Below are 25,695 nucleotides of genomic sequence, written 5' to 3'. Positions count from 1 at the left end.
TCGACAACAAATTGAATCAGTTGCTTCCCATTCCACCAGTTAATAGTAACTGAGTCAGCTTCTTAAGAGTGGAGAAGGGCATGCTAACTACTTTCAAAGATAACAAAAGTGCTTTGTTTTTTTTCTTGCAGCCAGCTTCAGGGGAGGTAAATTTTGTTGTGTGCCCTAAAGTTATTTCTGACTTATGGCAGCCCTAAGGCAAACCTGTCAGTGAGGGTTTTCCTTGTTTTCCTCTGAGGTGGAGAGAGAGTGACTTGCCCAGGGGGGTTTCCATGGCCAAGTGGCTTCCAACCCTGCTCTTAAAGTATCCCAGTCAAACACTTAAACGACTATGTCATGTTAGCTGTTGCTGGAGTTAAATGCCTTCTATGTAGTCTTTATACTCCAGGTCTGGTTCTGGCAATGTTTTCAGTAGGATAAATACAGAAAACACTATATTTCTGTACTGACATGTAGAAGACATTGTACTGGCAGGGGTGGAATAGCATTGCTAACTGCTTGCCTTTGAATGATTGAGGTTAATCTATTTCAAATCTAGGATCCCACTATTCCCTGATACCAGGAAATGTGATGTAATCTTCGTGATTTTACACTGAATCCACATGTAAAGGTTTTACTGACATTACATATTTACATCTACTTTAGAAGGGAAATTTCTCCTGTGTGCAAGGAGATGTACAAACCACATCTAAGGGACGAGCAAACACATGCTTCAGTAACACTAGTTTCACAGCTTTGCAAGACAATAAACTAATGTGGGATGATTTATAAGCATTTATATGAGGATTTTGTCCTGTTACCTACCAGGAAATGCTTTTCATGTAAGAAAGTCACGTAGTTATGAAGAATATATGGTAATTTGGGAATGAGTTTATGTTTAGACGTGTTTTGTATCTAGTCCCTGAGCACTCCAATTTCAAAAGGCCCGGTAAGCTCTGAAGGGCTGCTGCGAGACAGCAGTACTGCTTGGAAGGGAGCTGATAAAAGATTCATTTTATTGTCCTTTGTTGGCTAAGGTAGGGGAAGTTGCACTTTCAGATTACTACCTTTGAAACAATTGAAATTTATAAGAAATCATTGCAGTGATGCTATAAGTATATAGTTCATACCATGATCTCCCTCTTATTTTGGCAGAAAAAGAAGAGGATTATGTTGGATTTATTGAAACAGTAGAGTTTTAGAAAAAATATGGAGTAAACTGCCAACTTTCACAGCTGACATATCCAGTATCTGTGATAGCTGACAGATTCTTGAAACTAGTTCATAAAGCTAACTTTTCCAATCTTTGGAAAGAGTGCAATGTATTGTCTGTGGCATGTCTACACTGATGAAGAAAATTCTGTTTGGTAACACATTTTCCTAACAAGCACTGGCCATGCAATGATCACACACATTACAACACAGTGAGATTGCCATAATTGGTCACACATTTTCTCCTGGTGAGATACGAAACCATGTTCTGCTACTACTTTGCATATTTTTATTGAAATCGTGGTGCTATATGAGCAATATTGTCTTGTTTACTTGTGAATCAATTAACAGGAAAATGTTCTTGCCCAAAATTCCCTTCTCATTGTTGTCTACAAGTGCTGAATGAAACTGAAGAGTGTGTGTCAAGCCTTTTTGTGCAACAGGAAACTGCAGAATAAGAACAGTTTTAAAAAATCACATTAAAGCCTAAAAGACACACTTCCTGCTTCAAAAAGCAGGGATGTTGTGTACACCCAGCAGCACTGGGATTGAGGTAAGGATTGTTTATTTTGTATGTGTTATTAGCCTGAGTCTATCTTGCCACTCAAGATGCATTTACATTGTAGACTAATGCAGTTTGATACCACTATGGCTCAATGCTGTGGAATCCTGAAGTTGTGATTTCACAAAGTCCTTAGCCTTGTCTCTTAAATAGGGCTGGTGCCTCACCAAACTACAACTCTCAGAATTCCATAGCATTGGGTCAAAAAGGCAGGATACTTTATTTTTAATAAGTGTGTAAGCAGTAAGAATTGGAAAAGTTCTAAATATCTTAGTTCATGCTTTCCCAGGGACAGATTTTCCCTTTGTGAACTTAACTCAAGTAATTTCGAAACCCAGTATACAGATTAATCTTGAGTATTTAAATAATCTTCCTTGGAATTAAATACATTAGTGCAGTGTGCCATTAATGGAGACTTCTCCCCCCCCCCCCCCCCCCCCCCCGGCTGTTCCTGTTAACCAAGTAAAACATTAGAACAACTGCTTGGCAGGCTGCCATTCATTTAGCAAAGCCCAAGGCAAGACAGAGCTTCAAGTTCGTTGATTTGAAGTCAAATCCCCTCTCTCTTATTCATTAAAATTCAAGTTGGCTTTGTTAAAGGAATTCTATTTTTAAGCACAACTCTTATATTCAAGCTAAGTGAGGGTATTTGAACCAAGCACAGATATGTAGTCTGGATCCATTTACAGCCAGCAATGCGCTGTCCTCACCAGCCATTTGTATACCCCACACTTGTGTCAGGAAGCAACTTGAAAAACAAGGTTGTACGCTCAAGGAGCCCCGGTGGTGCAGCGTGTTAAAGCGCTGAGCTGCTGAACTTGCGGACAGAAAGGTTGCAGGTTTGAATCCGGGGGTGGAGTGAGCTCCCGCTGTTAGCCCAAGCTTCTGCCAACCTAGCAGTTTGAAAACATGCAAATGTGAGATCAATAGGTATCGCTCTGGCGGGAAGGTAACGGCGCTCCATGCAGTCATGCTGGCCACATGACTTTGGAAGTGTCTTCGGACAAAGGCGGCTCTTCGGCTTAGAAATGGAGATGAACACCAACCCCCAGAGTCATACATGACTGGACGTAGTGTCAGGGGAAAACCTTTACCTTTACTACGCTCGTAGCTGCATCCATTGGTAGTGTGATGTGTTACAAGGCTTTTGCAACAGCTTTAGAAGTGTGGTTTGAAATTTATATGTCATGGGTCATAGGCAGATGATGGTGAGCCTTTCAGATGATCCTTGGACCCAGGGACTGACAACTTGTTTTTCCTTTCAGGAACATGACTCCCCATTTAATTGTTAATCTACCTCTTTTAGTTCCTGATGAGGGTTGCCAGAATGAAACCTGTAAATGGCTCCTGTGCCTTTAATGGATGTCCAAAAGGGGATTTCAGCTGGTTATGTGACAAGCAATGGCAGCTGAAAAATCTGTATGTAAATCACTTTTAAAGGTACAAAATCTATCTCCAGTTTTCAGTCTAGCAACCCTACATCTGATAAAAGTCCCAAACAGCAAATGTAAGAAACCAAAAGTAACCGAACATTTTCTGTGGTGGGATGACTGGGTTCAGCCCAGGGGGCTAAATATCTGGAGTTGCCATCCAGACACTCCACAGCTGTCCGTCCCTGTTGTTCATTTTGATATAGTTGTTAATGTTGATATGCTGACAATGTTGACAACAAATGGTTTAATGGCCCACCAGTGATGGAGGGGCTTGGAAAGCAGAAAATATCCAGTTACGATTTCTTGTTCTGCATTAGTCTTAACTGCTATGAAGTTACTCAGATCACAGACAAGATAGTACAAGCCTAAGGTGAAGGAAAGCATGTTTGAAAAAGGGAGCAGTTAAAGAAAATAAAAAGAAACAAAGATTCCTGAAAGGAAAAGAAAGCAGGCAATGGGATGGGGTAGACCGGAGAACAGCTCAGGATGAGGTGATGCAGATGGCAGGAAGGCCAAAATTCACATGATTTGTTGAGCAATAGCATAGCTGTTTAATGTGAATTTCACATACATGTCTGTAGTGGAGATAAGAAATGTGGTGCCACCTTGTCCCGTGGGCTGAAAAAATGAGAGCTCTAGTCCAAAGTTTCCCAGGCACTGGACAAGGAACTGGACAAGATTCTGGAGTGACGTGATATATCATTGAATACTAAAATTAGGATTATACATGCTGTCATAGATCCAGTTTCTACATAAAGGTGTGCAAGTTGTACAGTGAAGAAATCTGATAAGAAAACTACTTTGAAATGTGGATGTCACGGAAATTAAAACATACCAATGAATGAGTCCCAGGGCAAACCAAGCTTGAACTATTCCTAGAAGCCAAGATAACTATAAACTGAAATTGAGGAACTTTGTTAATATCATGAGAAGAAATGATTCACCAATGCTTGGGAAGGTTGAAGTAGGCAAAGAGGAGGACCACACGAAGGATGAATAAACTCAGTCAAGGATGCAATAGCACAGAGTTTTTGGCCCTTGATGGCAGTGTGATTGTAAATCTTTCATTCATAGTGTCACCATAAATTGAAGTTGATGGCAATTAGCAACATCAAAATAACAGGAGGGGGCTCACATCTAATCAGTGTTATGGTGATTTGCTTTCTCTGTTTCCCAACCCCAAATTATTGACCATATAGAGCAAAAGATATTATCACATATTTATGTGTTATGTCAAGCTAGCTCTTGGCTCACCTCCTACACAGATTAAATATAACTCAGAAAAACTTTTAAGAATATTTTAATTAACTTAAATTTGTGTTAGTCTTCATATCCAAAATCAAACTGTTTGAATGTTGCAGTTACTAAAATTTGGTCATTCAAGTACAGTTTCAATGCAATACATGTGCTCATTTTACCGTTTTGTCCCACTATGTACACATCCTAAATAGGGCAATTGCTCATTAGCAGGACCAAAATCACAGATCTGCACTCCTGCTTCCATAAAAACTGTTTCAAAAATAAATGTAGATCTTGTCTTCAAACCAAGAGGTGGCAAAAACCGGTTTAAAATAAATTAGCAAGGGGTTTTTGTTTGTTTGTTTTGACTGTCACAGCAAGATGTTAATGACAAAACTTTATTTTGAGGGTATAGCTGAAAAGAAATAATTACCTATCCATAAATACCCCCCCATAAAAAGGTTAATACTGTACGCTTAAAAAAAAACATGCACATCCTCTAGTTTAATCTAACTATAAAAGCCTATCGGGATCTTCATTAAAAGTGAAGTCACATACTAGAGACAGGTGGTCTGAAGGGTAATTGAAAGACGGAAGCCTGTTGGGTCCAATTTGCTCCTCAGTCAGAAGACTGAGCGCACTGTCCACTTTTAAGGCATGCTGTGAATACCAGATATAATCCAACGTGTGCCTGCACTCTCCAGAGGGGCGTATTTTCCATGTTGTATATGGGGGTTCTGACAGCCCATCGGCACTCAGCAGCTTGTAAGCACTGTTGAGGTTCAGACTGGAGGTGGAGAATTCCTTGTACACCTCTTCAGTGGGGTCGGCGTTGAAGTCACCGCAAACAATGAGTGGAATCTCTGCTTCATGGGTGATCCGTTTCAGGTTCTCAAGAAGGTCAGCCCCTTGAGCATATCTAAATCTTTCCCAGCCATTGCGAGCTTTCAAATGAGTAACAGCAATACAAAACAGTCTGTCCGTTTCATTGCATTTCAGTATTTGAGCTATAGCCACTTGGTTGGTTTTCAGTTTCATGGCAGTCAACCTGATGTTGGTGCTTTTGACAAGACTAAATCTGTCTTTGAGGAAGAACAAGGCACAGCCATCTGGCCCATTGTTACATTCCACATCTAAACAGGGAGACCATGGTTTGGGCAAGAAAGTACACTGGTACCCCATTCGACTGAGCAGAGGCTGAAAGGTATCAAAGTAGTGGTCTACTTCCTGGAGGCACAAGATATCTGGTTGATAAGCAAGGATCTCTTCGAGAATCAGGCATTTTCTTTCCTCCCACCTCAGAGCTTCCATAGGGCACTGAATGAAGTTGTCTTTGCCTTCACCAAGAGCTAGAAGGAAAACAGGACATTCATAACTATTAAGACATTTTTACACGCTATTGTCTATCTTAACAACTTTTGAGGGTGATGGAATTTCAAAGCAAAAGCAAATAAATTTGCCTGGACACTTACATTCTATGCTATTCATTCTACAATGCTTTTGTGCTTGTGTACTGCAGACTATCACTATTGAGTGATACCTGAAAAAATTACTCTTCCCAAAATCTTGCAAAAAGTAACTTAGCTGAAGATAAAGCTGACAGAACCTGCTCTACTGCCATTCTCTGCACTGATCTGCTTCTCCATTTTAGCCATTCTGCTCTAGAAAATATAAGTATGAACATCTATTTACTTAGTAGGGCCATTCAGTTGCCAGAGAAGACAATATTCAGCAATTCTCTCTAATGTCTACTATGTTCCACCACCTGTTCAGATTTGGGAGATTATGAAGCAGTGAAACGGATTGCTGAAAATTCTCTCCTCCCCTATTTTGTTAGTAAAGACTTTTTTCTTTATCACCAGTAACCACTTCTGGATATGACGTAATTCAATGTTGATTTTACCCTAAACTGAAGAATGGTTCCCCAATTCAAGTCCATACCTTGGGCAAGTATGTTCCACTGCATGACTCTAATGGGTTGGTGACGTCTGGCAGAGTTGGTCCTCAGATCCACAAAATCTCGCTGGAGCCGGGCAGGGCGTTTCTGAAGAACAATCTGGCATTCTTCAAGCAGATCCTTGGGATCTATGGGATCCAACAGCTCAGGGTCTGTCTGTTCCAAATATTCTTGATGTTTGGAGGAAGTACTGCTACTTAAAGTCTTTGCGAGAGCACTATAAAGCCTGCTAGTACTGTTGCCCATGGAATGTACTGTGAGGGATAAAGAAGAACAAAATTCATTGTCAAAGCTAAGTATTAGATATCTCTTTTCATAAGTAGGTTAGACACAATGAGGTTTTCTTAATGCAGTTCAAAATTAGTTAATTTAACAGTGGACATATCATACAATCAGTATATATAAATAAGGCAGTGTGTCCCTTTAAACAGTCAAAAAATCACTAGTGGTCTATAAGTGTCCCCTTCTCCAAACCAACACTTGTAAACAATCACAGCAGACTATAAAGAGCAATAAAAGGTGGCATTTTTAAAATATCTTTCTTAATTGGGTTAATGCAAGCATCAAATTTTCAGCAATAATCCAGCTTGATCCTTCATGATCTTACATTGGCTATATACATATGACAAATATAAGATCAGGAAGCATCAAACTGGGTTATTGCTGAAATTTCGGTGCTTTGGATTAAACTACTAAGATGCAAGGGAGGCTATAAATGTAATACATACATATTACATAAAGAGCATGTAGGATACTTAAATTGTGTAAACATTTAATGAAATGTTTTAAAAATACTGTACACTATTTATATATTTACTGGTTGGACTGGATGACCCATGAGGTCTCTTCCAACTCTACGATTCTATTCTGTTTTCTTCTGATATGGGAGAACACAAAGAGGCTTGCAATATAAATTAAAATAGAACACATGGTTAAAAAATAAATAGTATTAAAGGATTAATTTACTACAATTAAAAAAGCGGCTAGAACGTAATAGTGATAAAAATACAATAATGGTCAGTTAAAAAGTCTCCCACATTCAAAAGTCTTGAGTGAATGAAGTCTTTCCTGACCAATCCCCAAAATATGTCATTTGTTCATGGCAGACTTCCAGAAGCTGATGCCACCCAGATGTTTTTGCATTGCTTCTTCAATCAGACAACCAGCATGGCCAAAACTGCTGGAAGGGTCTTAGTATAAAAATGGTTTGTATTGGCTAGCCAACAATTACAAATTCTTGGATTGTTGAACAGTTCTGACAAAAATATGTATTTCCTAAATTTAAGCTTGGATTTATTTAGTGGATATTTTTGCTGGTTCCGTCAAAGGTAAATTGCTGTTGAACGAGAAACAGTCTAGCTATAAATAAAGAAATCAGTACAGTCATCCACACCTGCAGTTTGGGCTTTTATGGATCTTATTAAAAATCTCTCTAGGAATCTCTAGGTTTTCCAAAATGGTCAAATTTGTAGACATTTCTAGAAAGAACACTTCTTTAGGAATCTTTAGATGACTTAATGTGATTCTCTAGCCAGCTTTCAGTAAATGATGACCATTGAGTCATGCTATGAGACCTAGAAATTCTTACAGAGGTATTCTCAGGTTAAAAAACAACATTTTCTTTATTCAGTTTTTTCATTTTTATGGGGGTCCTGTGCCACTAACCCCAGAGAATGTGACTCCATGGGCATATATGTAGTTGTGATACAAACGAGAGCAGTGGTCCTCAACTTGTGGGTCCCCAGATGTTTTGACCTTCAATTCTCAGAAATCCTAACAGCTGGTAAACTGGCTGGAATTTCTGGGAGTTGTAGGCCAAAAACACCTGGGGACCCATAGGTTGAGAACTACTGAACTAGAGTATTTTGCCATGGAAGTTATGCACAACTTCTAAATCTAGGTTCCTTCAATAAATGCTTTTCATTTATTAGAAATTAGTAATTATGAATAATTTTCAGTAATGGAAGCATTCCATGATCAAAACATCTGCCTTACAACCCTAAAGATCCCAACTTTTCGCTTGCTTCTCAAGCTCTTTGTATCAAATCCAAAAATGACTTACTGCCAACATTTCCCACTAGACTGTATAATGCAACTGTACTAACGCCTACAATAGCTGCTACTAAAAGTGTGACAGAATATACCAAACAAGGCAGCTTCATACTAAACAGTTGCACCTCTTATGTAATCTCTTGTCCATGCCAAATTGTCTAATGTCAGAGTTCATCAAGAAAGGCCAAATCCGTCATAAATGTTCTGTTAGTGCATCACTGACACTTTATAAACAAGACAAAAAAAGATGCAATTGATTTTGTTCCCCTTTATCCTCAAGGGAGAAAAAACAGGGAGAAATCCTGATATTACTAAAGAAATAACTGGCTTCCAAAACATTCCTATCGTTATCATTAAAGTGCACCAGAAAGTTGTGAGTTATGACTTTCAAAGAACAGCTGAATCCTCCACAGAGGTGTGACTTAGTACTTGGTGAGTTCGCAACACAGAATGAGTTGCAAATTCTTTTCAGTAAGGCTGAACAATATTTTACGTTGTTATCTGGAAACAGACAGTGCTTGCTACTTCCAGTGTCTCAACAACTTCATTTAACTCAGCAAATACAGACTGCGCCACAGTTGCCAAAGATTCCACTGCTATCATGACTTTGCTAAAAGGTCTTCCTCCGGATGACATTGCACACAAAGCTTGACACAGGCTGATAGATCGTAGACCCAACACAAGGACACCATTATCTCTGTGAAGTACTCCATTCACTTGGAGAACTGGCCAACTTTTTGGCACAGAAACATACAAGACAGTTTTTTTTTCTGCAGATACCCAGTACATGAATAGTAACCAAAAAAATAGCAGCAGTCTTACATTAAATCACACTATCCTTTCAGCGACTTAAAAAAAATCACATCACCACTTCTTTTAGAGTGTTGAAGGGCAATCTTGCTCTTTATAAGCATGCTTTCCAAGATGCCAGGAGTGTCTTTTCTTTTGCAACTATTTCTGTCCAACAGTTAGTAAGAAGCAGGTTAAAATTTATATGAAGGATAGCCCTAGCTCTGTGATACAAATCTAGCAAGGCTACTACAGTTCTGTCAGTTCTACACAACAGAGTTTGCAACACATCAAGTAAAAACACAACATTGAATGAAGTTAATTGAGAATACACACCTGATAAGCAGGACGAATACATCTACGGGAGGAGTAAACAAGTCTAATGGTGAATCTCACACAGAGCTGCCAGCCTCCAATGTCATGTGAGCAGCATTGCATTGAGGTTGTGCTACTCCATTGGTGACACCTAGTGTACTTCTACAGAACTGTTCCCAATGGGAACAGGGTTTTTAAAAACCCACACTCACAATTACATTCAGTTACTTAGCAACTTTTGCAAAATCGAGAGTGAAACCTGCTCTTACAACATAAGCCAGCGTGCCCTCACATGTCAAAAGTTTCCATTCCCCACTGCCATATTAACCCATGTGATATCAAACATGTGAATGCTACTATTTGATTGCTGTTTTTTTGTTGTTGAAAAGTTTGTCTGATGACTCTTTTCCACTCACTCCTTCAGAATGTGACATTGTGTTCTTTATGAGAGGGAAATGAAAGGTTTAACTTTGCATCAGGCACAAGAGAATCTCAGCCCTCCTAGGCTATTAACTTCTAGCATGTTTTCACTTCTCAATTGCTTCCATGAGTAATCAGTTATTCTCTTACAACTGCACTTTCAGCCACATTCCCAGAAGTTCATCATATCCTGGCTGAGATCACACTTACACACCAGAAAACATTATTTCAGCAACACACCCAGCCCAGGAATGTGTAAAGGATTTATGTGCTGGCTTTCCAACCCTTCATCCCTTTTAGAAGTTGGCAACTTACCATATTCTTTGACACCTTTTGGCTACACACCTCCTTTGTTTCCCCCTCCCAAAACAAAAGAGTTTGAAAACTTCTCAACAACAAACTAAGAATAAGAAGAGCACTGTGTTGTCAAAGGCTTTCATGGCTGGAATCACTGGGTTGCTGTGAGGTTTCTGGACTGTATGGCCATGTTCCAGAAGCATTATCTCCTGACATTTCACCCATATCTATGGCAGGCATCCTCAGAGGTTGTGAGGTCTGTTGAAAACTAGACAAGTGGGGTTTATATATCTGCGGGATGTCCAGGGTGGGAGAAATAACTCTTGTCTGCCTGATGCAAGAGTCAATGTTGCAATTGGCCAGCTTGATTAGCATTGTTCAGGTGCTTTGAAAGACAACCTATGTGGTTTCAGATTCAATGACTTGAATGATGTTAAAACAGCTTTAAAATCATGGGTCACAAAGCAAAACCCTGAATTTTTCTAAAATGGTTTTGATGCCTGGGTTAAATGATGGCGCAAATGTGTACAAATTGATGGTGACTATGTTGAACGGGTTTTTTTGCGTAGAGGATAGTTCAGGCTATGATCTGTAGCAAATTCTGCTGTTATATGTTCATTCATAACATTTTTATGACAAAGGTAAAACCTTTTGACCCACCCTCGTATTTTCAAGAGGTGGATGGTTGAACTGTGCAAGCAGAATCTGTGGATACATAGAGCTGCTGTACATGGAATTATTGTAAATTCATTAAAATGTGGAACAACCTGGCCTGTCGCCTTAAGACACAGCTTTGGCACTTCATTAAAATATATATCCAAAGAAAAGCCAGAAACATTTATAAACTGATGGGGAGAGGGTTTCTAAGTAGGAAAACTCCACCCTTCATTAATGTAATTGTGAACTAATCCTAAAGACCACAATCTGCTTAAATAATATTCCGGGCATGAGAGATATTCCAAAAGAAGGATTCTACAATTCATGCCTGTATTAATTGTGATTGCAAAAATATGGCCCAGTGGAGAAAAAGGATGGTAAAAACAACCTTGCAAGTTTTTCTCCTGCACTGTCCCTTTTCCTGTTCCACTCTTTTATGTTTGCTGCAATGCTGCAAAAAATGAAAGAGGGTTTCCAGAAGTGTCACTTTTACTTAACTGTCCCTCCTCTCCTCCCAACCCCAACATTTATCATGTGCAACTGCTATTACCCAGTTCATTTTATTTTATCTACTTGGGTGCCAAATCCATGTTTTTACCATGATTGTCCTTTATACATATATATTTTTAAATTATGTTTAGAATGTTAATTTACTTTTAGTCTGGCTTTTCTGATGTTATTGTATGTTGTTTGCTGTTTTATCCAGGCTTGGCCCCATGTAAGCTGCCCCGAGTCCCTTCGGAGAGATGGAGGCGGGGTATAAAAATAAAGTATTATTATTATTATTATTATTATTATTATTATTATTATTATTGTTATTATTATTATTATTATTACCATATCAGTAATTTATTTTTCATCCCACCTTCTCCCAATAAGGGACTTGCAGTGTTCAGTTAAAACAAAATACAATAAAATAGTAAACAATTCTATTAAAACATTTTAACCATTAAAAACAAGGATTAAAGTGTAGCATATCCTATTTAAAGATCCTGCTGCCAAATCCAGTTTAAAACTACAGGGCTGCATTGTTCTGATTTGTTGCAATGCCTTAAATCTTTTTTCCATTCTGGGGTAACTGTACAGATTGCAACTTTATCCTGCCTGCTTTCTGCCTTACGTGACAGACCACACTGCTCAGTCTAGTCTCATAAAACTGCTTGTGCTCCTGCTGCTGCATTGCAACAGAGAAATACTGCAGTGGCATTCTCAGCAAGCGTAGTTCAGCCATCCTTATGAAAACATAATGCCCCAATGAACCAGAAAGCAGCTTGTGTCCACTAGATAAAAACCAGATTCTTCCTTGGGAAGTCTAGAAACCCCAGCTTAAAATCTGTACTTCGTAAGGAAAGTGCTTCACTCCATTGCTAGTCCATTTTAAGAACCACATCCCGTCCTATTTGAAGAGCTGCCTTCTCCAGGCTTGATGGATAGCAGCTCTCACAAACTCTAAGGCAGAACTGACTGGGTGATTTTGGAAGTTGGCATTAAATACTTTCAGAGGGCATCTGGTTAAAGGAAGCTACCCTGGTAGGCTATTTTTCCCAACATGCTTTTTAATGAGTCCGTTTCATATCATCATCAGACGTTTTGTGACTTTCCTGGCTGGCACTATGACAACTTTAGGTGATATAAACCCTTGACAAAGTTTGTGAAGGTGAAATTAAACATGAAGCCTTGAAAAAAATGCCATGTGAAAGTCCAGCAGCTACTTTTACATAACCAATACAGAAGAATATTGTAGCTTCCAGTAGGACAAACTATTTGCTTAATCATACCTAAGTAAGACGCAGCAAATTACACAACCATACTTTTGCAATCAGTTTGCTCAGCACTATTTCTTGGCATCTGCAGAATCAATCTAAGACTTGTGAAAGAGGGAACTCTTGTCAGCTACTAGTAAATCCAAAGGCATACTTACATGTTTAGCACTGCAATTCTAAGCACATTTGCTCAGACCTAATTCCACCAGACTCATGAGAATTCAGACCTTGGATTACAGCCTGAGGTACAATAAAACAATGTTCTCTGTGAATAATTAAACAAAATCCTCATTAGACCAGTGGTTCTCAACCTGGAGTTCCCAGATGTTTTTGACCTTCAACTCCCAGAAATCCTAACAGCTGGTAAACTGGGTGGGCATTCTGGGAGTTGTAGGCCAAAAACATCTGGGGATCCCAGGCTGAGAACCACCGCATTAGACAAATTTAGTAATATTTCCAAATCTGTATTGCTCAATGCCTCAGCATCAAGTATTTCAAGATTTTTGGTGAACACGAGCAATTTGGAATCCAAGAAGCAGCTGGATCATCTCCACTTCCCTGTCATTTACTGGTCTCCTTTACATACTGGTATAGCATCGACTGCATGGTTTGGCTCAGATATCAACTAAGATACTGAAATGATTAATTATACTCCAGTGTCACAACTTTACGGCCAGGTGAATGTTTGCAGAGTCCTGTCTATGGTGGTTTTATATCTTGCCACAGATAGTTTGCTGTGCTGGCTGGGGCTGTTGGGAGCTGAAGTCCAGCAAGAACTGTAGGGTCATGATTCTCACTTCTAGTTTAAAGAGATCTCTATCTCAGGGAACTAAAGGAGGATTTCAAGTTTCAGATATTAATTTCAGTTTTTTAAGGTAACTTTCACGTGTAATATAAATATCTTATTGCCATGATTATACTTGGAGTTTGCAAGACTATGTTGTAAGAACTCTTTGCTACTAAAGAGTTTGAGTTAACAACGTTGTGATAACTAACGAGGAAAAACTCCTCAGCCCTATGAACCCAGGAAGTGATCTCACACGAGGTCAAACTATTTGTACACCAACTGTGGCTGCCAACAACTCTACAGGAAGGCATCTTTGCCATCATTAGCTCTCTGATCCTTTCCTGGCCTGACAATCCAGGGGTTGTCACCTTTATTGTACAGTACTGGTTTATTTAGAGCCTTTTCCCCAAAGCTGGGATTCAAGGTGCCTTACAATTTTTGTAAAAAGAAAAAAGTAACACAAAACTAGTTTTAAAAAGTTAGAAAATTATGTTTAAAATGATATTAAACTCTCTACTGTAGTGGTTCTCAACCTTTGGGTTCCCAGGTGTTTTAGCCTACAGCTCCCAATTTCCTAGCTGTTAGGTTTTCTAGGAATTGAAAACCAAAACATCTGGGCACCCACAGGTTGAGAACCACTGCTCTACTGGATTAAAAACTGTTAAAATATAACAAATAAAATCTAAAAGATATAAAACATGTCTCTAAGTTCCCAGACATCTGTTGAATGTCATTCAATGGAAGACCAGCAAGGAGAGTCTCTCTTGGGAGGAAATTTTAGGTTCTGGGAGCAGCCTTCAAAAAAAGCCCTCTGTTATATTCCTTCCACACATATCTGTGAGTGTGGCAGGATTGGGAGAAAGTTGTTCTCCAAAGATTTCAGAGTTTGGAGAAGCTTAAAGAGAGGAATAGTCTTTCAGTTTCAGATAGCATGGATCTGGCCTACAGGAGGCTTTAAAAACTTTCTGCCAGCAAAGCATGCACTCTGCCATGATGACCAAGGTCTCTCAATACTGCAGTTACATATAGTAATTTTTAACAGAGGCAGATCAAGATCAGAGATTTGTACAATTGAGCAACCGTTGTCAAATGACGTATCCTAATGTTCCAACTGATGCTGATAAGATTCTCCCATAGTTAATAGGTATGAAAATTATAGCTGTAAGACCAATTCATCGACGATAAAGGCAAATCCCATGAGAATAATTTGATCTCTTGCTTTTGTGCTGCAAGATGTGCGAGCCTAATGACAATGAAAGGACTTAGCTCCAAGCAACCATATTGTTTCAAGTATGATCTAGGCTTTAGAAGAACAACTCACTCCAAATTTAAATTCTGCAAAGGGGGAATCCTCCAGGGAAAATACTATCCCATAGAAATTATTCCAGAGAAATAATGAAAAGCCAAATATGGGATGTTAGGTGCTTTTCTGAGACTGTATGCATATCTTAACATTACACTGGCCTGAGTTTCAACAGTGCTGAGAGAGCCTCAGAAAACCCAATGTCACTCAATGGTTTTCATAGCTGAATGAGGATTCAAACACTGGTTTCCAGGGTTGTATTCCAATACTAAAATTGCTAATCCACACTGGCCAAGCAATTATGGGAGCTGAAGTCCCAAACATTTGGACAGTTAAAGGTCTTTTGTGTGTGTGTCAGGGATGACTTGAGAAACTACAAGTTGCTTCTGGTTTAAGAGAAGTGGCTGTCTGCAAGGACGTTGCCCCAGGGACACCCTGATGTTTGATGTTTTACCATCTTGTGGGAGGCTTCTCTCATGTCCCCACATGGGAAAATGGAGCTGACAGACGGGAGCTCATTTGCTCCCCAGATCTGAACTGCCACTTTTCGATCAGCAGTCCTGTCGGCACAAGGGTTTAACCCATTGCGCCACCGGGGGCTCTAAAGGTTAAGAACCACTGACCCAGACTAAACATTGCACAAAGATATATGGATGCATTCTTGGTGGATGATTCACAGCCAATTTGTTCTACTTGAACTTGATACCCCTCATTTTGCTCCTCCATAGGTACACCTCTGCACGTGCTTCCTTGGGAATAGGCCCATCTGAACTCACTGGAATTTATGTATACAATACTGGGTTGCATGGCACGCCTTTCGAATGAGGTAACATTTCATGAATTGCTTTTAAAGTTCTCAAGGTAGGGAAGAGCAGAAATTCAATGAACTACAAGCTGGCAAAAGACAGGAGCGGGTGTGGCTGAACTATTCCTGGTACTTGTGGACATTTCACTTTATCTAAGGCAGGCACAGGCAAACTTCAGCCCTCCAGGCATTTTGGACTTTATCTCCCACAATTCTTAACAGCCGGTCCTGATAAGGTGTCTTAAATTATCTCAAGCTGCTACAGTAAAGGCTATCAAATCAGATAGCCTATTGCATCTTAGTTTAAAAAAGAAAAGAAAAACCAGTCAAAAAGGGCAAGATAAATTATTAGATCAAATGAAATGCAGATGCAACGGTCTTCTAATGGTTTTAGCTCTTCTCTCTTTTATGACCCCTATACCCATTGGTCTGAGACCCATTGTTTCATTTATCCACTTCCGACAAAACATGCCCTTTCTAGACATTTTCTAGGTCTTCCCGCATGAATCTATGACATTCATGCGAAATCCAGGAACATATCGCCTTCAAATATAGGGGCCATACTCTATTCATATCATCAGACAACACTCCTCTTCATTCAACCCCCCCCCCCCCCCAATACATTCCTTTTGAAACAATCATTTTTGAGTGCATGTGTGATGGGATCAAGTCAAGATTATTAGCCTATAACTACTGAAAAGACCATTGAGTCATTGGTCGCTGTAGCCAGGGCATGGGCAAACTTTGGCCTTCCTGGTGTTTTGGACTTCAACTCCCACAATTCCTAACAACCTACTGACTGTTAGGAATTGTGGGAGTTGAAGTCCTCCACCCGGAAGATAGAAGTTTGCCCATGCCTGCTATAGCCCAACATTGTCAGTATGACGACAGTAGCTTTCTAAATATCCTTTCTTAATACATTCTGGAAAACCCTTGGTATTCCTTGCAGATCCCCACCATACCTAATTCTCCTTGGCTTCCAAAATCAAATGGGATTGGATATGTTAAGAGTGCTACAGGGGATGCAGGTGAGGATAGCAGAAAGATAATCTACACAGATCCATTCCTAAAGAAGTTAGGGAAGACATGGAAATCTCCAGTATTACTTATTTATCCCCATTGGGTATTACACAACATGTTTTCTCTGCATTGCATGAACATGATATATCCTGAATAACGTCATAATATTTCCTTGGCAGAAGCAAAATAAAAAGCAACATGATATTTGTTTGCTTTTCAACAGGACAAAAACAGTTATAGTTAACACAGACTTCGGTGTTTTTTGAAGACATCATTTGAATTCCAGTGTATGTTTAAAATGATCACAAACGTTTTAAACATGCCACATGGAAGCATAACTCACAGCCTGAGTCTAGACTTAAGAGTGCATCTACACTGTAGATCTAATGTAGTTTGACCTCAATTTAACTGGCATGGCTCTATGCTATGGAATAGTGGGAGTTGTACTTTTATAAAATCTCTAGCCTTTTCTTCCAAAAATTGCTGATGCTTCACCAAACTACAACTCCATGGATTTCATAGTATTGAGCCATCACATCCTCAGATGTCCACCTGTAAATGGAAACTCAACCTGCACAGGATAATGAAAGGGTTGATAAGATCACAAAAGGATGCCAATCTCCTTGAGCCCTAATTATGAGCCCAATGGATATGCTGAGCCATCTCCCTCTACAATAGGGTGCATCTGCACTGTAGAATTAATGCAGTTTGGCATTACTTTAACTGCCTTGGCTCAATGTTATGGAATCATGGGAGTTGCAGTTTGGTGAGGCACCAGCACTCTTGCATACAGAAGCCGAAGACCTTTTAAAGATACAACTCCCATGATTCCATAGCATCGAGCCATGGCAACTATAGTGATGTTGAACTGCATTAATTCTACAGTGTAGATGTACCCCTAGACATTCTTAGAGGGATGTTTTCACAGGTTAGAAAATGTAACATTTTTAAAATGTGTGACTTTTCATTTTCAGGGGGTCTTGTGCTCCCAATCCAAGCGATTACACTTAACAAGGGTGATCATATCACCTGACAAGCTTGTTCCTTAGGCTAAAGATACTCAACTCTCACAATGGTTTGTGATAGGATTTGGCTTCCAGATCTTTAGCAGCCTCTCCTCAGGACATGAAGCAGCCTGGCAATAGTCTTAACACATTAAGTGTGCTGTGGATGTATTGTCCTAGGGTGATACATATCTGCTCTATTGTTGTTGGTGCCAACTGCCATCATTTTGAGTTGCTGTGAGCTTTCCGCTTGTATGGCCATGTTCCAGAAGCATTCTTTCTTGACATTTCACCCACATCTATGACAGGCATCCTCAGAGGTTGTGAGATCTGTTGGAAACTAGGCAAGTAGGGTTTATAGAAAGAACTCTTGTCTGTTTGAGGCAAATGTGAATATTACAATTGGCCACCTTGATTAGCATTGAATAGCCTTTCAAAGGATTCACCTCTTTGTTGGGAGGTGATTAGCTGGCCCTGATTGATTCATGTCTGGAATTCCTCAGTTATCTGAGTGGTGTTCTTTATTTACTGTCCTGGTTTTAGAGTTTTTTTTAATACTGGTAACAAGATTTTGCTCATTTTCATGGTTTCCTCCTTTCTGATGAAATGGTCCACGTGCTTGTAGATTTCAATGGCTTCTCTATGTAGCCTGACATGGAAATTGTGAGCATGGCCCAGCATTTCGGCGTTCTCAGATAATATGCTGAGTCCAGGTTGGTTCATCAAGTGCTCTGCTATGGCTAACTTCTCTGGTTGAGTTAGTCTGCAGTGCCTTTCATGTTCCTTGATTCGTGTTTGGGCAATGCTGCGTTTGGTGGGACCACTTGATGAACCAACCTGGACACAGCATATTATTTGAGAGACACAGAAATGCTGGACCACTCTAACAACCACCATTCCAATGGCTACACAGAGAAGCCATTGAAATCCACAAGCATGTAGACCAGTCGTTCTCAACCTGTGGCTTCCCAGATGTTTTGGCCTTTAACTTCTGGAATATGGCCATACAGCCCAGGAAACTCACAGCAACCCAGCTTGTCAATATTCTTAACACATGTGCTGTGGATGTATCCTCCTATGGCGATACATACAAGTCACTTTTTCAGTCATCCTGCTACGTTTTGCGATGTCTTTAGACCAGTGGTTCTCAACCTGTGGGTCTCCAGGTGTTTGTTCTACAACTCCCACAAATCCCAGCCTGTTTACCAGCTGTTAGGATTTCTGGGAGTTGAAGGCCAACACATCTGAGGACCTACAGGTTTAGAACCACTGCACAAGGCAAAAGAGACTAGATGGCCATCTGTTGGGAGTGCTTTCATTGTGTGTTCACAGTCAAAGCACTCTTCACAGACGGCCACCCAGCCTCTGCATTCTAGAGACTCTATCAGGGGCAGCTTATGCTACTACGTTTTTTTGTGTCAGCAGTGGCTTCTGGTTTGAGAGAATTGGCTGTCTACAAAGCTATTGCCCAGGGGACACCCGGATGTTTTTTCCATCCTTGTGGGAGGCTTCTCTCATGTCCCTACATGGAGCTGATAGAAGGAGCTCATCCACACTCTCCTGGGGTTGGATTTGAACTGGCAACCTTCAGGTCAGCAACCCAACCTTCAAGTCATCAGTCCTGCCGCCACAAGAATTTAACCCACTGTACCACCGGGGGCTCCATGCCACTACTGAACAGCTGTAACTAAGTTTAAAAGTGGAATCTTTATTCCTGTCATTTGAATCCATGGAGTCCCCGGTGGTGCAGTAGGCTAAAAACCCTTGTGCCAGCAAGACTGATGACTTGAAGGCTGGGTTGCTGACCTGAAGGTTGCCAGTTCAAATCTGACCTGGGGAGAGTGTGGATGAGCTCCCTGTATCACAGGCATGGGCAAACTTGGGCCGTCCGGGTGTTTTGGACTTCAACTCCCACCATTCCTAACAGCCTACCGGCTGTTAGGAATGGTGGGGATTGAAGTCCAAAACACCTGGACGGCCCAAGTTTGCCCATGCTTGCTCTATCAGCTCCAACTCCATGTGGGGACATGAGAGAAGCCTCCCACAAGGATGGTAAAAACATCACAAACATCCACGCGTCTCCTGGGCAACATCCTTGCAGATAGCTAATTCTCTCATACCAGAATTCTCTCAGTTGAGCCCATTGTCCCCTGTCATAGTTTCCAGAGCAGCAGAAAACAATTTCCAAGGAACATAGGGCAGGAGGCTTTATAGTTGGCCACCGCAATGTTAGTTGGCCACCGCAATGTTAGTTGGCCACCGCAATGTTGAACCCTTGATCCCTGTACTCTGGCCCGCTGATGGGAGTATTTTGTTATTAATTCCTAAGCCTGTGGTTAACTGCTTGATTTGTATGTGGGGGTGTACTTATGCTCATTATTATATTATGCTTTGTTGTTCTATGGTTTTATGTTGCTGTATGGTTTCCTTGAGGAGCCCCGGTGGCGAAGTGTGTTAAAGCACTGAGCTGCTGAACTTGCAGACCGAAAGTCCCAGGTTCAAATCCGGGGAGCGGAGTGAGCGCCCGCTATTAGCTCCAGCTTCTGCCAACCTAGCAGTTCGAAAACATGCCAATGTGAGTAGATCAATAGGTACCGCTCCAGCGGGAAGGTAACGGCGCTCCATGCCGTCATGCCGGCCACATGACCTTGGAGGTGTCTATGGACAACGCCAGCTCTTTGGCTTAGAAATGGAGAGTCAGACATGACTGGACTTAACCTCAGGGGAAACCTTTACCTTTACTTATGGTTTCCTTGCTAAGTTGGAAACCGCCCTGCGTCCCTTGAGGAGATAGGGCGGTATATAAATAAAATTTTATTATATTACTATTATGGTAGGGTCGCTCAGACTGGAAAAGGAAGTGAGCGCACTCAGGTCTCGACTCACCTGCGAGAGAAGTCGCTGCGGCTGCGCAAACGCTGCGAGGGAGGCCGGAGGAGGAGGAGGCGGAGGCCAGCCGGGTGGGCGAAGAAAGGGCTCTCTTGACCGGCGCCGGGGAGCGCAGGAGCCGCGAGGAGGAGGAGGACGTGGCGGCTGGGGCGCAGCAGAGGCTGGAGAGGGCCGAGCAGAGGGAGCGCGCCGGGCTCTGATACATCCTCGGGCGGTGCGGTGGGCAAGCGGGCGGAGAGCGGGGGGCAAGCGGAGCTTCAGCCGGGGTCGGATCCGCGCCTTCCAGGGCCGAGGAGATCGAGAGAAACAGAGAGCAAACAATCAAGCTGGGAAGAGAAAGAGACACGCCGCTGCCCGTCTGGAAGGGAATCCCGCGAGGAGAAGCGTGTCCGGCACAAATCAGTGGAGCAACTCACGCCCCCGGCCAGCCGGCTTTGACGCAACCGGCACCTTCCAAATGCAGGGGGGGGGGGGGGGGAGGGAGAGAGACGGGCGAACACGGAAAGAAAAGGATGAAATAGGCAATCGCTATTCCCTTGCTTCTTTCTGCGCGACTTTCTTTGAGTAAGAAAGCACGAAAGGAGGCGAGGCTGGGGTGATATTTGTCCCTATCCTAACCTCCCCTCTCACCCCTCCCGCGAGAATGGTTCGTTCCGGCCCCGGTGCAGGGTTCCCGAAACGTTCCATTGCTGACGTCACGGCCGGCGTCACCACTGCACACCAAAGGGGGGCGTTGGCGGGAGACTCCCCTCCCGGGAACTTGGGGTCGGCCGGCGATTGGCTCGTTGCGGATGGAGCAGGAGACATTTCCACCCGCCCCCTCGTGTCCTTTGCCCGAGGAGGAGGAGGAGAGCATATTTCCGCATGGTGTGGGAAAAAGAAAGAAAAGAAGAAGAAGAAGAAGGGATTGTCTCATTACACGCCAAGTAAAGGAAGAAGTCGCTGATCAGCCGCCTACATTTCGAACACCATTGAATCAGAATCATAGGGCCCGGAAAAAAAAAGTTTTTTTTTTCAAGTCCTTTCTCACCAAAGCCCTCTTTGATTCTACAGAAGTATTTTTCAACCTTCCTAATGCAATTCCTCATGTTGTGCTGACCCCCAACCATAAAATTATTTTCTTTGCTACTTTTTTTGCTATTGTTATGAATTGTAATGTATATATCTGATGTGCAGGATGTATTTTCATTCACTGGACCAAATTTGGCATGACCTTGTTAGAAGTCAGCTCTTTGAACAAGTGATATTCACAAGCATTCATGCAATGGCACACAGGTAACTCAGCTGTTAGACTGAAGAACCAAGTCTTTGGACTGCCAAGGACAAAGATATGCCACTACAAAAATATATTTGGTTAGCAGAGGATGGTTCAGAGATAAAAACAAAGTCTTCCTTGAAAAATAACATATCTTGTTTACTCATAAGCAACTTGTATTAATTCACCATATAGGCACATTTCTTACTGAAGTTCACCTATAGATAGCACACAGCTTCTCTCTATGTTGAGTACACAGGCTATCAGTCTTAATCAATTGTTCACAGGGCCTGTGCCGTCCGCCAGACAATAAAAAATAACTATAAAGCTGAAACGTGCCGTCCTTTATCCGGGCGAACTGCAAATCCCTATAAGCTGTCCTAAAAATATTGAACGACTGAGTCTGGAAAACTTTTTTTAAAAAAGGATGTTTATTCATACAAAGTTGTAAACTTGGCACAGATCTTAAAGTTACAGAAAATGAAACAAATTTCTATAGGTTTTAGTTACAGAATAATCCCTGGTTCCAGAAGGCAAAGGTGATTATAAAACCACTACACCCTAATCACGCTGTCTATAATAGAAGGAGAAACTCTTTCCTTCCCTATCTTTACAGCAAAGATTAGTTCTAGAAGCTACGGAATAACCTTGCTCCTCTAATTAGATTTTCTATTCCAGATCAGTATAGTTCAATACTTATCTAATTTGGATAGGCTTAGATTGGCCTGGTTTTGAGGATGATTTGTCCCAGTTAGCTTTGCACAGCTGCAGCACGTTGGAAGACTATAGCCAAAATGAGGCTCCAAAATGGAGACTAGACCCTGGTAAAAAAGAGCGGTCCTAAGACGTTGTACTCTTTGACCAATCATTGCAAAGAAGACTGCAGCCAGCTCTTGCAGACTCCAAGCCACTTTTCCTGGGCCTTTGCAGCCAGAAGCTGAAACAAAATGTAAAGGAGGGAAAACAAACAAACGACCAATAGGTAAGGCAAACCATCGTCCTGGGGGACGGAACAGGGCCATAGCCAGAAAAAAAATACGGAAGGGGTTTTGAAAATTTCGGGGGAGGTTGAACCCCTGACCCACCTGCCCCCCGGGTTCAGACCTGTCAATATCTGCTTGAGATAGTGCCTGGAGGGACTCTTAATTTTTTGCATCTCATAGACTTAGCATGGGGATTTGGTTAACCAGTTAAAATTCATGAGTAAACCAGGTTTTTTTTTTAACCTGAAAAATTTCGGGGGGGGGGGGGGTTGAACCCCTAACCCCTCCTGGCTACAGGCCTGATTGTTCATAATATTTGAGTATACTTGTAATATAATAATAATAATAAACTTTATTTATATTCCGCTCCATTTCCTCGAGAGGACTCAGGGCAGTTTCCAACAAGGGTACAAAAACAATCAATGTCAGAAACATCATACAACAACTTAAACAGAGTAAATAAATAAAACAACATCATCAAAACAGAACCAAAACAATTACTAAAACGGACACAGTTACAATTCAATCTGATACAATCCATCAGTACCCATGATCAGGCCTTCGAGGTAGACATGGTCAGTTTTAAGGGATAGGTAAGATCTTGTACATCAGAGCATCTTAGGGCCATGGAGTGGATAAAGTGCAAAGTAGGGTCAGTTTGTTGAGTAACTGAACTAATCTTACTGAAGTCCATAATCATACTATATCCATTTAAATCCAAACAGCAACCTGCTTTCATTGAAGATCAAACACATACATGCATCCATCTCCACTGAGGTCTGATTAAAGACACTGCTCCCATTGAAGTACAAGCAGATAATGAATACAAAATGGATTCTTGTGTTGCTGGTCATCGACTGATATATATATATATATATATATATATATATATATATATATATATATGTGTGTGTGTGTGTGTGTGTGTGTGTGTGTGTGTGTGTGTGTCTTGAGTCTGCACATGCTCAGTACAATCATATGTCTATAACCCCTCCCATACCTAAGAGTGGCAAATCAACATACACATAGAATACAGGTTAGCAAATATATACATTAACACATAAATACTGAGTGGCATGGGAGATTGCTATTTCCAACAAATTTGAATACTGGTGGGGTTGGGGGGGATTGATTTTGTCATTTGGGAGTTGTAGTTGCTGGGATTTATAGTTAACCTACAATCCAAGAGCATCCTGAACTCCACCAATGATGGAATTGAACCAAACTTTGTACACAAAACTATCATGACCAACAGACAATACTGTTGGAAGGGTTTGGTGGGCAATGACCTTGAATTTTGGAGTTGTACTTCACCTCCATCCAGAGAGTACTGTGGACTCAAAAATGATGGTTTTGGACCAAGCTTGGCAAGAATACTCAATATGCCCAAATGTGAGCGCTGGTGGAGTTTGGGGAAAATAGATGTTGATGCTGCTGGGATTTATAGTTCAAACAGCCCCTTGAACCTCACCAATGATAGAATTGGGCCAACTTCCCACACAGAACGCCCGTGACCAACAGAAAATACTGGAGGGATTTGGGAGGAATTGACAGTGATTTAGGGGAGATGTAATTCACCTACCTTCGGAAATCACTGTGAACCCAAACGACTATTGATCTGGAACAAATTTGGCACAAATAATAATTTTATAATAATATAGTAACTTTATTTTAGTACCCTGCCTCCATCTCCCTGAAGGGACTTGGGGTGGCTTACATATGGCACAAAACAACACATAAAATAAATGCACAGTACAATATGAAAAAACCCACTAGTATTAAAACAACAATTTGAACTCAGAACAGCACCCGATATATAGTATCAATTGTTGTAAAACATGGCCAACTGTAAACAAGAAGATGGGAGAGGGATAGTGCAAGTTGTAGCTAAGGAGCAAAGGGTGAAAGTACTGTGCTGTATCATAATTACAGACCATTGAACTAGACATTTTCAAAGGCCTGATATGCCGGAAATGGAATACTGGTGGGGTTGGGAGGGGATTGATTTTGTCATTTGAAAGTTGTAGTTGCTGGGATGTATAGTTCACCTATAATCAAAGAGCATTTTGAATCCTACCAACAATGGAATTGAACCAAACTTGGTACACAGAACTCCCATGACCAACAGACAATACTGGAAGGGTTTGGTGGGCATTGACCTTGAGTTTTGGAGTTGCAGTTCACCTACATCCAGCCTTCTCTGCCAAAGAGTTATAGCACTATGATTCCATGATGGTGTTATCTTCTACAGTATGGGTGCATCTACAGCAGGGATGGGCAAATTTCGGCCCTCCAGGTGTTTTGGCCTTCAACTCCCACAATTCCTAACAGCTGGCAATTGTGGGAATTGAAGTCCAAAATACTTGGAGGGCCGAATGTTGTCCATGCCTGATCAGTAGGATCAGTGCAGTTTGGCACTACTTTCAACTGCTATGGCTCAGTGCTATGGATTCATGGGAGTTCTAGTTTGGTGAGGCACCAGCACTGTTTGGTAGTGAAGGCTAAAGACTTTGTAGAACTCCTACGAAAGGTAGACCCCCTTGTACCCTGCCATATAATCCAGATTATCAAAGCAGATAATCCACATTATCTGCTTTGAACTGGATTATATGAATCTACACTGCCATATAATCCAGTTCAAAGCAGATAATCTGGACTTTATATGGCAGTGTAGAAGGGGCCCTAGTGACCTTGTAAAACTACAACTCCCAGGTCTCCATCGCATCGGTCTTTATACTATTGCTGAAGAAATGTATTTTCTGACCACTCACTGTAGGAACAACCACTAGTTTAATGCCCAAACCACTATACCACACTGGCTGTTCTAATAGCTCAGGGCTTTCCTGTTATATTTGGTTATATGGCTGACTTCTTTCTGTTGAATATGTATGTCCTTTTTAAAAACCTCAGTTTAAGTCATTAGATGTCAAGGACAGAATGCCACTAGATAAGATTCAACACAGTTTATTAAAGG

General features: G+C 41.2%; 1 protein-coding gene across 2 annotated transcripts; it reads right to left on the bottom strand.

The window, feature by feature from the left end:
- Positions 1 to 4,470: 4,470 nt before the first annotated feature.
- noct (nocturnin) lies at positions 4,471 to 21,116 on the bottom strand. 2 transcript variants are annotated; one of them, XM_062980887.1, is made up of 3 exons: positions 20,481 to 21,116; positions 6,367 to 6,636; positions 4,471 to 5,774 (listed from the first exon to the last, which is right to left on the bottom strand). In XM_062980887.1, exons 1-3 carry the CDS (start codon positions 20,686 to 20,688, stop codon positions 4,939 to 4,941), a joined length of 1,314 nt encoding a protein of 437 aa, XP_062836957.1. In that variant the 5' UTR covers positions 20,689 to 21,116; the 3' UTR covers positions 4,471 to 4,938. The 2 variants fall into 2 exon arrangements, with proteins under 2 accessions (XP_062836957.1, XP_003221724.1); XM_003221676.4 differs by lacking the exon at positions 20,481 to 21,116 and adding an exon at positions 9,560 to 9,701.
- Between the last annotated feature and the right edge of the window lie 4,579 nt (positions 21,117 to 25,695).

The sequence above is a fragment of the Anolis carolinensis genome, chromosome 5 (assembly GCF_035594765.1).
Source record: "Anolis carolinensis isolate JA03-04 chromosome 5, rAnoCar3.1.pri, whole genome shotgun sequence".
Classification (NCBI taxonomy): Eukaryota; Metazoa; Chordata; class Lepidosauria; order Squamata; family Dactyloidae; genus Anolis; species Anolis carolinensis.
Note: the sequence above shows the minus strand (reverse complement) of the source record. Positions and strands in the feature narration are given on the sequence as shown.